Source organism: Gobio gobio, assembly GCF_949357685.1.
Source record: "Gobio gobio genome assembly, chromosome: 25".
Classification (NCBI taxonomy): domain Eukaryota; kingdom Metazoa; phylum Chordata; class Actinopteri; order Cypriniformes; family Gobionidae; genus Gobio; species Gobio gobio.
Window position 1 is genome coordinate 5,352,799 of NC_137121.1, and position 12,756 is coordinate 5,365,554.

Genomic DNA, 12,756 nt, shown 5'->3' on the forward strand with positions numbered 1-12,756 from the left:
AAAATATTCTGATCTCACCTATAATATAAAAATAATAAAATAACTTTTTACTGATATACCATTTTTATGATTAACACGGCTGTGTATATATATATATAAACATGAATGAATAAATGAGAATATAAAATATTTAAAAAATATTTATTATAATAGATTATTATAATCTATCATTTATTTATAATAAAAATGTAAACCTTATTTATAATATAATATAATATTATAATATATTATAAATAAGGTTTTATATATATATATTAATTATAAATAAATAAATATATATTACATGTATATATTAGGGCTGTCAAAAGATTAATCGCGATTAATCGCATCCAAAACAAAAGTTTGTGTTTACATAATATATGTGTGTGTACTCTGTTAATTATTATTTATATATAAATACACACAAAAGCATGTATATATTTAAGAAAAATATATTATTTTTATATATAAAACATTTATATATATTATAGATTATATAAATGTATATACAGTATATACATGCAAATATTTCTTAAATATATACATGAATGTGTGTGTATTTATATATAAATAATAATTAACAGAGTACACACACATATATTATGTAAACACAAACTTTTATTTTGGATGCGATTAATCTTTTGACAGCCCTAATATATATATACATAATGTTTTATATATATGTGTGTGTGTGTGTGTGTGTGTGTGTGTGGTTTACTATGGGACACGTTGAGCAAACTGATAAAAATAATTATTAATTATTATGATTAAATAAATAAAGTGTATAATGTAAGTATAATGTAAAATATATATATATATATATATATATATTTAACTATGCAGGAAATCAATCAATTATAGCTCATACACAATAATAGACTATATAATGCAGAAACTACCTAATAATAATTAATAAATTAAATATTATGTTGGTACAAAAGTAAATTCTTTATCAGCATCTTTGAAAAATAATTATAATATTAAATATATATATTAGTGCCGGGGAAAAATTAATCGCATCCAAAATAAAAGTTTGTGTTTACATAATATATGTGTGTGTACTCTGTTAATTATTTTGTATATATAAATACACATACATGCATGTATATATACATTTAAGAAAAATGTTATATTTTTATAATTTTTTTTATTTATATATAAGATACATTATATACAGTATACACATGCATGTGTGTTTTAATATATACATAGTATAATATACACAGTACACACACATATATATTATGTTAACACAAACTTTTATTTTGGATGCGATTAATCAGGATACATTTTTCCCCAGCACTAACTTCATAAATATAATATAGTCAATAGAGTTAATGGAGGCTTATCGCTTATGATATGTGAAACAACTTCAGTGTGAACGTCTCTAGAAGTGTTCAGGGATTGACCTTATCTTCCAGTCGGATCAGCCGGGCTCCCACAGTATAATATTCCTTATCCACACCTTTCTCTGGACACACAAGATATAATACAACAGTCAGAAATTACATCCCAGAAACACAGCTTGTCAAAAGCTCATGTTGATAGTGTTTTAACTCGCATATCAATTTAAAGGGATCATATTCTACACTTTTTGCAGTTTTTTCTTATCATGGTTGAGTTTTCCATCCTTTCTCTAACCCTTATGATTAAACAGGCTATTTTTGCCACTGCGTCTTTAAGGCCTTAATATGTAAATGAGCACTGATTGGATAACATCTGCATAATTTACTGTGTAAATGATCTTCAAAGTGGGCAACGTTGCTGTATTTTATATGTAAATATGAGAGGTTGCATGTTAATGAGATGGAAGAGACGTCACAATCACCATGGTTTCTTTATTTGCATGCATTGCCATTTTTATTAGCCAATCAGAGATCATTTCATATTTACATGTCCTCTGATCAACTTCAAAGTGGGTAAAGTTGCTGTAACATAGCGATTGGGTTGTTTTAACCCAGCATTTTTTTAACCCAGCGATTGGGTTGTTTTAACCCAGCATTTTTTTAACCCAGCGGTTGGGTTGTTTTAACCCAGCATTTTTTAACCCAGCGTTTTTTAACCCAGCGTTTGGGGTGTTTTAACCCAGCATTTTTTAACCCAGCGTTTGGGGTGTTTTAACCCAGCATTTGGGGTGTTTTAACCCAGCGATTGGGGTGTTTTAACCCAGCATTTTTTAACCCAGCGTTTTTTAACCCAGCGTTTGGGATGTTTTAACCCAGCGATTGGGGTGTTTTAACCCAGCATTTGGGGTGTTTTAACCCAGCAATTGGGGTGTTTTAACCCAGCGATTGGGGTGTTTTAACCCAGCGGTTGGGTTGTTTTAACCCAGCGGATGGGTTGTTTTAATCGAACGTTTGGGTGTTTTACTTTTAACCTAGCGGTTGGGTTGTTTTAAGCCAGCGAATGGGTTGTTTTAACCCAGCGTTTGGGTTGTCTTAACCCAGTGATTGGGTTGTTTTAACCCAGCGGTTGGGTTGTTTTAATCGAGCGTTTGGGTGTTTTAACCCAGCGAATGGGTTGTTTTAACCCAGCGAATGGGTTGTTTTAACCCAGCGAATGGGTTGTTTTAACCCAGCGATTGGGGTGTTTTAACCCAGCGAATGGGGTGTTTTAACCCAGCGATTGGGTTGTTTTAACCCAGCGAATGGGGTGTTTTAACCCAGCGAATGGGGTGCTTTAACCCAGCGAATGGGTTGTTTTAACCCAGCGAATGGGGTGTTTTAACCCAGCGAATGGGGTGTTTTAACCCAGCGATTGGGTTGTTTTAACCCAGCGAATGGGGTGTTTTAACCCAGCGAATGGGTTGTTTTAACCCAGCGAATGGGGTGTTTTAACCCAGTGATTGGGTTGTTTTAACCCAGCGGTTGGGTTGTTTTAATCGAGCGTTTGGGTGTTTTAACTCAGCGAATGGGTTGTTTTAACCCAGCGAATGGGGTGTTTTAACCCAGCGAGTGGGTTGTTTTAACCCAGCGGTTGGGTTGTTTTAATCGAGCGTTTGGGTGTTTTAACTCAGCGAATGGGTTGTTTTAACCCAGCGAATGGGTTGTTTTAACCCAGCGAATGGGTTGTTTTAACCCAGCGATTGGGGTGTTTTAACCCAGCATTTGGGGTGTTTTAACCCAGCGATTGGGTTGTTTTAACCCAGCAATTGGGGTGTTTTAACCCAGCGATTGGGGTGTTTTAACCCAGCGGTTGGGTTGTTTTAACCCAGCGGTTGGGTTGTTTTAATCGAACGTTTGGGTGTTTTACTTTTAACCTAGCGGTTGGGTTGTTTTAAGCCAGCGAATGGGTTGTTTTAACCCAGCGTTTGGGTTGTCTTAACCCAGTGATTGGGTTGTTTTAACCCAGCGGTTGGGTTGTTTTAATCGAGCGTTTGGGTGTTTTAACCCAGCGAATGGGTTGTTTTAACCCAGCGAATGGGTTGTTTTAACCCAGCGATTGGGGTGTTTTAACCCAGCGAATGGGGTGTTTTAACCCAGCGATTGGGTTGTTTTAACCCAGCGAATGGGGTGTTTTAACCCAGCGAATGGGGTGCTTTAACCCAGCGAATGGGTTGTTTTAACCCAGCGAATGGGTTGTTTTAATCGAGCGTTTGGGTGTTTTAACTCAGCGAATGGGTTGTTTTAACCCAGCGAATGGGTTGTTTTAACCCAGCGAATGGGTTGTTTTAACCCAGCGAATGGGGTGTTTTAACCCAGTGATTGGGTTGTTTTAACCCAGCGGTTGGGTTGTTTTAATCGAGCGTTTGGGTGTTTTAACCCAGCGAATGGGTTGTTTTAACCCAGCGAATGGGGTGTTTTAACCCAGCGAATGGGGTGTTTTAACCCAGCGAATGGGTTGTTTTAACCCAGCGAATGGGTTGTTTTAACCCAGCGAATGGGGTGTTTTAACCCAGTGATTGGGTTGTTTTAACCCAGCGGTTGGGTTGTTTTAATCGAGCGTTTGGGTGTTTTAACCCAGCGAATGGGTTGTTTTAACCCAGCGAATGGGGTGTTTTAACCCAGCGAATGGGGTGTTTTAACCCAGCGAATGGGTTGTTTTAACCCAGCGAATGGGTTGTTTTAACCCAGCGAATGGGGTGTTTTAACCCAGCGATTGGGTTGTTTTAACCCAGCGAATGGGGTGTTTTAACCCAGCGATTGGGTTGTTTTAACCCAGCGAATGGGTTGTTTTAACCCAGCGAATGGGGTGTTTTAACCCAGCGATTGGGTTGTTTTAACCCAGCGAATGGGGTGTTTTAACCCAGCGATTGGGTTGTTTTAATCGAGCGTTTGGGTGTTTTAACCCAGCGAATGGGTTGTTTTAACCCAGCGAATGGGGTGTTTTAACCCAGCGAATGGGGTGCTTTAACCCAGCGAATGGGTTGTTTTAACCCAGCGAATGGGTTGTTTTAACCCAGCGAATGGGGTGTTTTAACCCAGTGATTGGGTTGTTTTAACCCAGCGGTTGGGTTGTTTTAATCGAGCGTTTGGGTGTTTTAACTCAGCGAATGGGTTGTTTTAACCCAGCGAATGGGGTGTTTTAACCCAGCGAATGGGTTGTTTTAACCCAGCGGTTGGGTTGTTTTAATCAAGCGTTTGGGTGTTTTAACTCAGCGAATGGGTTGTTTTAACCCAGCGAATGGGTTGTTTTAACCCAGCGAATGGGTTGTTTTAACCCAGCGAATGGGGTGTTTTAACCCAGTGATTGGGTTGTTTTAACCCAGCGGTTGGGTTGTTTTAATCGAGCGTTTGGGTGTTTTAACCCAGCGAATGGGTTGTTTTAACCCAGCGAATGGGGTGTTTTAACCCAGCGAATGGGGTGTTTTAACCCAGCGAATGGGTTGTTTTAACCCAGCGAATGGGTTGTTTTAACCCAGCGAATGGGGTGTTTTAACCCAGCGATTGGGTTGTTTTAACCCAGCGAATGGGGTGTTTTAACCCAGCGATTGGGTTGTTTTAACCCAGCGAATGGGTTGTTTTAACCCAGCGAATGGGGTGTTTTAACCCAGCGATTGGGTTGTTTTAACCCAGCGAATGGGGTGTTTTAACCCAGCGATTGGGTTGTTTTAACCCAGCGATTGGTGGCGATTTCACTTAATAAATAGCATCTACAGCTACAGCACGCATTATAGATCATGTGAGCCCTTCGATATGATTTATTCAAGCGTTTTGAATCTGTATTTGATCATGGGAACATCTAAAAAGTCAGTTTTCCTTTACCTGGAAGGAACATTCCCGGTTTTCCCAACGTGTGATCCAACCTGCGAGAGGAAAAGCAGTGGGAAACTGTGAAAAGGCCAGTGATTGTTTGTCAGTGTAGGGAAGCGGGACGTCCTGCCTCTCACCTTCTCTGCAGCTCTTTGATGCGGACCATCATGTTCAGGTGTCCCTGTGAATACTGCTCGATCACGTCCCGCACGTCGTACGGCTTCCTCGCTTGCTGAGGGACACACACGGCAAATCCATGAGCCATTGTCATCACGGGACACGATTTCTTGAGCCCCCTGGGCCTTGAACTTCCACGCTTTGTTATTCTAGCTCAGTTTAACTCAATAACAACAACAGTGAAGGGATGCCAAGGTCTCCGTTTGGACTGAGTATTTATTCACTTCAGTTTAGATCAATACATTGGCTCTTTCAGTTCTTTCCTTCACACCATCACACATTGTGCTTCATCCTAAAATCACAATATCTGTGCAGATTGTTGGCAAAACTATTTTTAAATAAATTCAGTGTTCAAACAGGAATTCATTCATGAATGAGGCTCATTGAATGAAAATATGAAAACTAAAGTCATTTTCTCTCAAATTTTATTGATTTTTATTCCTATTTTAGTGCATATATAGTTTCAATTCAGCTTCTGTCATTTAAATAAAATATTTAAGGATGTTTTCTTATGAAAACTAGTAATTTTCTCAAATTTGTATACATTTCTATTTATATTTTAAATTTATCTTTTGTGTCATTCAAATGAATTAAAATATTTAAGTATTCAATAGTTAATATATTAAATATTTGTTCTTATTAAAAAAACTAAACATTTTCTCTAATTTGATTGAATTTTTATTCATATTTTAGTGCATATTTACAATTCCAATTTAGTTTTTGTCATTTAAATTAATTAAAGTATTTTAAGTATTTTTTATTACGAAAACTAGAAATTTTCTCTAAAATTGTATTGATTTTTATTTCCATTTTAGTGCATATTTCTAGTTTCAATTCAGCTTCTGTCATTTAAATGAATGAAAATAGTATTTAATATTTAAAATATTTTTTCTTATGAAAACTAGTCATTTTCTGTCATTTAATTGCATTTTTATTCATATTTTAATGCATGTTTATACTTTCAATTTAGCTTTTGTGTCATAAATTAATATAAATATTTTTATGAATTTTATATTATAAAAACTAATAATTTTCTCTCATTTAATATAATTTTTATTCATATTTTAGTACATATTTATAGAGTCAATTCAGCTTTTGTGTCATTCAGAATAATTATAATATTGAAGGATTTCAATTTCAGTTTTTGTTATTTAAATTAATTAAAATATTTGTAAGTATTTGTTATTATGAAAACTAGTCATTTTCTCTCATTTAATTTAATTTGTATTCATATTTTAATGCATATTTATAGTTTCAATTTAGTGTTTGTCATTTAAATTAATGAAAATATTGTTCTTACAATAAAACTAGTAATTATCTCAAGTTTCATTGAATTTTTATTCCTATTTTAGTGCATATTTATACTTTCAATTTAGCTTTTGTGTCATAAATTAATGGAAATATTTTTAAGAATTTTATATTATAAAAACTAATAATTTTCTCTCATTTAATATAATTTTTATTCATATTTTAGTACATATTTATAGTTTCAATTCAGCTTTTGTGTCATTCAAAATCATTAAAATCCTGAAGGATTTCAATTTCAGTTTTTGTCATTTAAATTAATTAAAATATTTTTAAGTATTTTTTATTATGAAAACTAGTCATTTTCTCTAATTGAATTGAATTTATATTCCTATTTTCGTGCACATTTATAGTTTAAATTTTCTTTTGTGTCATTTAAATGAATGAAAATAGTATTTAATATTTAAAATATTTTTTCTTATGAAAACTAGTAATTTTCTGCAATTTAATTGCATTTTTATTCATATTTTAATGCATATTTATAGTTTCAATTTAATGTTTGTCATTTAAATTAATGAAAATATTTTTATTACAATAAATCTAGTAATTATCTCTAGTTTCATTTAATTTGTATTCCTATTTTAGTGCATATTTATACTTTCAATTTAGCTTTTGTCATAAATTAATAGAAATATTTTTAAGAATTGTATATTAAAAAAACGAATAATTTTCTCTCATTTAATATAATTTTTATTCATATTTTAGTACATATTTATACCTTTAATTTAGCTTTTGTGTCATTTAAATGAATAGAAATATTTTTTAAGGATTTTTTTATTATGAAAAGTAATTTTTAAACAAATAAATGAGCACATATTTCTTTAATCCATATTCCTTTGAAAATTTCCTTTGAAATGTAGTTCAAATTTCACTTAATAACTTAAATGCATTATCTCTGGGATGGGGAAACGTCACATGATTCTGACATACAAAATAAAAGTACCTGAAATTTCCGTCGAGCTACGAAATACTGCATCCGTCTGATGACCTTGATGGCGGATCTGTGCGCGTGGGAAAGTCTGCAGAGAACAAAATAAACAAACACACACACGGCGTCAGAAAACACTGAGCAGGCCCACTGCAAATGTGTGTGTGTGTGTGTGCGTATGTGGCAGTAAACCTGGCGACAACACACACAAACACACACACAGATCCTCTCTAAGGGAGGGCACTTTGGGTTTTTTGGCCGAAACACCCTGTTATTTCCAGCGTAGCGCAGCCTCGCCAACGTTTCTACCCAGAATACACTCGAGCAGCATCAGCTCCACTGTAAACAGGGCCTAGTGGAAAAACGGCTCATTTCTGCCACTCAAGACTAGATAAAAAACTTGCCCTTGTGCAGACAAACGTCTCTAAAGCACCTCTGGAGTCTGAACATCTCAGATGAAGAGCTCGTCTGGGCTGCTATCAGTGAACTTTGACATCAAAGTCCTATAGTGAGTCTAAAGAGAGCGTCTTAAAGGAACAGTTCATCAATAAATACACATTCATGTCACTCCAGACCATAATAACATTCTGCTAAACATCTCATCTTGCATTTGACAGAAGAAAGAAAGAAATACGGGTTGACATGAATGATGTGAGAATTTATTTTTGGAGGAACTATCACTTTAATGATGTGTGTGTGTGTGTGTGTGTTTGTTGAATGATGCTGAGTGTGTGTGTTAAGTGGGCTGATCGGTGTGCGTTGGCCACTTAAATTGCTTTACAACATTCCACAACACACACTTCAGACCGCAGGAGAAGAGAATGGACTACAGCACAAACAATCACAGCGCTTTAGAGAGGATAAAATCATCAAGAGGGTGTCACTTCCTCCTGATAACACACACACACACACACACACACACACACGTCACAAAATGGCATCATACGTCATTCACAACACATTTATATTAGATGGGTTTTGAATAACATATTTATATATCATGACATATATGTGACTAAACTATATATATTATGGGGTTTTAAACGGTGTATTTGATGATGTATATCATGAAATATTCATGACATGTTTTAATACTGTATATATGTAGGCTAAGCAGGTAATATATATATATATATATATATATATATATATATATATATATATATATATATATATATATATATATATATATATATATATATATATATATATATATATATATATATATATATATATATGAATATACATATATATCCAAACATATAATGTCATTTTTATAATATAATATAATTATTATGGGCTTTGAATTCCATATTTAACGTATATCATGATATTTGTGACATGTAAAAAAAAAAAAAAATATATATATATATATATATATATATATATATAGAGAGAGAGAGCTATGTATATAATAATAAGAAAGTTGCAATAATATAAAGAATATAAAACATATATATATATATATATATATATATATATATATATATATATATATATATATATATATATATATATATATATATATATATATATAAATATATATATATATATATATGTGTGTGTATATACTGTAATAAGAAAATGGGAATACTATAAAGAATTAAAAACTTTTAACACACAAGCTTTATATACATAATATAATTAATATAATATAATATAATATAATATAATATAATATAATATAATATAATATAATATAATATAATATAATATAATTAATATAATATCATATAATATAATATAATTAATATAATATAATATAATATAATTAATAAATTAAATTAATATATAATATAATACAATATAATACAATATAATACATTTCATTAATATAATATAATAAATATAATATATTAATATAATATAATATAATATAATATAATAAATTAATATATAATATATATATAATATAATATAATTAATATAATATAATACAATATAATATAATAAATATAATTTAATATAATAAATAAATATAATATAATTAATTAATATAATATGATATAATATAATAAACTAATATAATATAATAATAAAAGGTTTGAATAGCTCATTTTATGTATTTCATGACATATTTGTGACATGATTTTAAATAAATAAATAAATAAATAAATAAAGTTGGAATAATATAAATAATATAAAGCTTAATTCATATCTTATATATATCCTGCTCTCTCTCTCTCTCTCTCTCTCTCAGGATATACAGATTTGAGCAGTTGTCTTGAAAGGACGCCGGGCCGTCACACACACTCTGTGTTACTGAAGCCGTTCCCTGAGTGTCCAACAAAAGAGGACGACGTGTTGATTCCTCTCAGCTTGAGTCTGTCGTGATAAAGCTCTCTGTGCTGTCACTGATCTACAAAACACAAATCACTTCCCTCTGTGGCCTCCGTCCCTGTCCCGCACGAACACAGAGCCCGTCTTAATTAGAGGTGGGGACAGCCGGACAAAAGCTCCCAGCAGTCCCGGCACTGACACACACCGTAAAGCACGCAGATCAAAGCGTCCGCTGTCCTCCCCTCTCGCAGGAAATGCATGCGAACTATTTGAAAACATCCAGAGCAGGACGATGCATATGTGTGTGTGTGTGTGTGTGTGTGTGAGAAAGCCTCACATGATTGGGAAAGAAAACACATGCCCTCAAAACATGAAACACATGCTGTTTAATCACGAATCTGCCTCCTCGCATTACAGCAGCCCACACAACACATGCAGGATAACACACGCCTGACACATGTTCACCCGTTCTACACATGCAGGATAACACACGCCTCGCTGCAGCGCCACAACACGCCTGATACATGTTCACCCGTTCTACACATGCAGGATAACACACGCCTCGCTGCAGCGCCACAACACACCTGATACATGTTCACCCGTTCTACACATGCAGGATAACACACGCCTCGCTGCAGCGCCACAACACACCTGATACATGTTCACCCATTCTACACATGCAGGATAACACACGCCTCGCTGCAGCGCCACAACACACCTGATACATGTTCACCCATTCTACACATGCAGGATAACACACGCCTCACTGCAGCGCCACAACACACCTGATACATGTTCACCCGTTCTACACATGCAGGATAACACACGCCTTGCTGCAGCGCCACAACACACCTGACACATGTTCACCCATTCTACACACGCAGGATAACACACGCCTCGCTGCAGCGCAGCAACACACCTGATACATGTTCACCCGTTCTACACACGCAGGATAACACACGCCTCGCTGCAGTGCCGCAACACGCCTGACACATGTTCACCCATTCTACACACGCAGGATAACACACGCCTCGCTGCAGCGCAGCAACACACCTGATACATGTTCACCCGTTCTACACACGCAGGATAACACACGCCTCGCTGCAGCGCCACAACACGCCTGACACATGTTCACCCGTTCTACACATGCAGGATAACACACGCCTCGCTGCAGCGCCACAACACGCCTGACACATGTTCACCCGTTCTACACATGCAGGATAACACACGCCTCGCTGCAGCGCCACAACACGCCTGACACATGTTCACCCGTTCTACACATGCAGGATAACACACGCCTCGCTGCAGCGCCACAACACGCCTGACACATGTTCACCCGTTCTACACATGCAGGATAACACACGCCTCGCTGCAGCGCTGCAACACGCCTGACACATGTTCACCCGTTCTACACATGCAGGATAACACACGCCTCGCTGCAGCGCCACAACACGCCTGATACATGTTCACCCGTTCTACACATGCAGGATAACACACGCCTCGCTGCAGCGGCGCAACACGCCTGACACATGTTCACCCGTTCTACACATGCAGGATAACACACGCCTCGCTGCAGCGCCGCAACACGCCTGACACATGTTCACCCGTTCTACACATGCAGGATAACACACGCCTCGCTGCAGCGCCGCAACACGCCTGACACATGTTCACCCGTTCTACACATGCAGGATAACACACGCCTCGCTGCAGCGCCGCAACACGCCTGACACATGTTCACCCGTTCTACACATGCAGGATAACACACGCCTCGCTGCAGCGCCGCAACACGCCTGACACATGTTCACCTGTTCTACACATGCAGGATAACACACGCCTCACTGCAGCGCCGCAACACGCCTGACACATGTTCACCCGTTCTACACATGCAGGATAACACACGCCTCGCTGCAGCGCCGCAACACGCCTGACACATGTTCACCCGTTCTACACATGCAGGATAACACACGCCTCGCTGCAGCGCCGCAACACGCCTGACACATGTTCACCCGTTCTACACATGCAGGATAACACACGCCTCGCTGCAGCGCCGCAACACGCCTGACACATGTTCACCTGTTCTACACATGCAGGATAACACACGCCTCACTGCAGCGCCGCAACACGCCTGACACATGTTCACCTGTTCTACACATGCAGGATAACACACGCCTCACTGCAGCGCCGCAACACGCCTGACACATGTTCACCTGTTCTACACATGCAGGATAACACACACCTCGCTGCAGCGCCGCAACACGCCTGACACATGTTCACCCGTTCTACACACGCAGGATAACACACGCCTCGCTGCAGCGCCGCAACACGCCTGACACATGTTCACCCGTTCTACACATGCAGGATAACACACACCTCGCTGCAGCGCCGCAACACGCCTGACACATGTTCACCCGTTCTACACATGCAGGATAACACATGCCTCACTGCAGCGCCGCAACACGCCTGACACATGTTCACCTGTTCTACACATGCAGGATAACACACGCCTCGCTGCAGCGCCGCAACACGCCTGACACATGTTCACCCGTTCTACACACGCAGGATAACACACGCCTCGCTGCAGCGCTGCAACACGCCTGACACATGTTCACCTGTTCTACACATGCAGGATAACACACGCCTCACTGCAGCGCCGCAACACGCCTGACACATGTTCACCCGTTCTACACATGCAGGATAACACATAACTCACTGCAGCGCCGCAACACGCCTGACACATGTTCACCTGTTCTACACATGCAGGATAACACACGCCTCGCTGCAGCGCCGCAACACGCCTGACACATGTTCACCCGTTCTACACACGCAGGATAACACACGCCTCGCTGCAGCGCTGCAACACGCCTGACACATGTTCACCCGTTCTACACATGCAGG

At 37.3% G+C, this 12,756-nt stretch overlaps 1 protein-coding gene across 1 annotated transcript in view; it reads right to left on the minus strand.

Moving 5' to 3' along the window:
• The window catches only part of kcnq1.2 (potassium voltage-gated channel, KQT-like subfamily, member 1.2), a 306,186-nt gene that overhangs the window by 86,487 nt on the left and 206,943 nt on the right, over window positions 1–12,756 (minus strand). Inside the window, exons 16-19 of the mRNA XM_079810186.1 lie at window positions 7,597–7,672; window positions 5,309–5,403; window positions 5,184–5,224; window positions 1,389–1,450 (exon numbers count right to left, since the gene is read on the minus strand). Of these exons, the coding sequence (XP_079666312.1) occupies window positions 1,389–1,450; window positions 5,184–5,224; window positions 5,309–5,403; window positions 7,597–7,672 (274 nt within the window). The remainder of the gene's footprint in view (window positions 1–1,388; window positions 1,451–5,183; window positions 5,225–5,308; window positions 5,404–7,596; window positions 7,673–12,756) is intronic.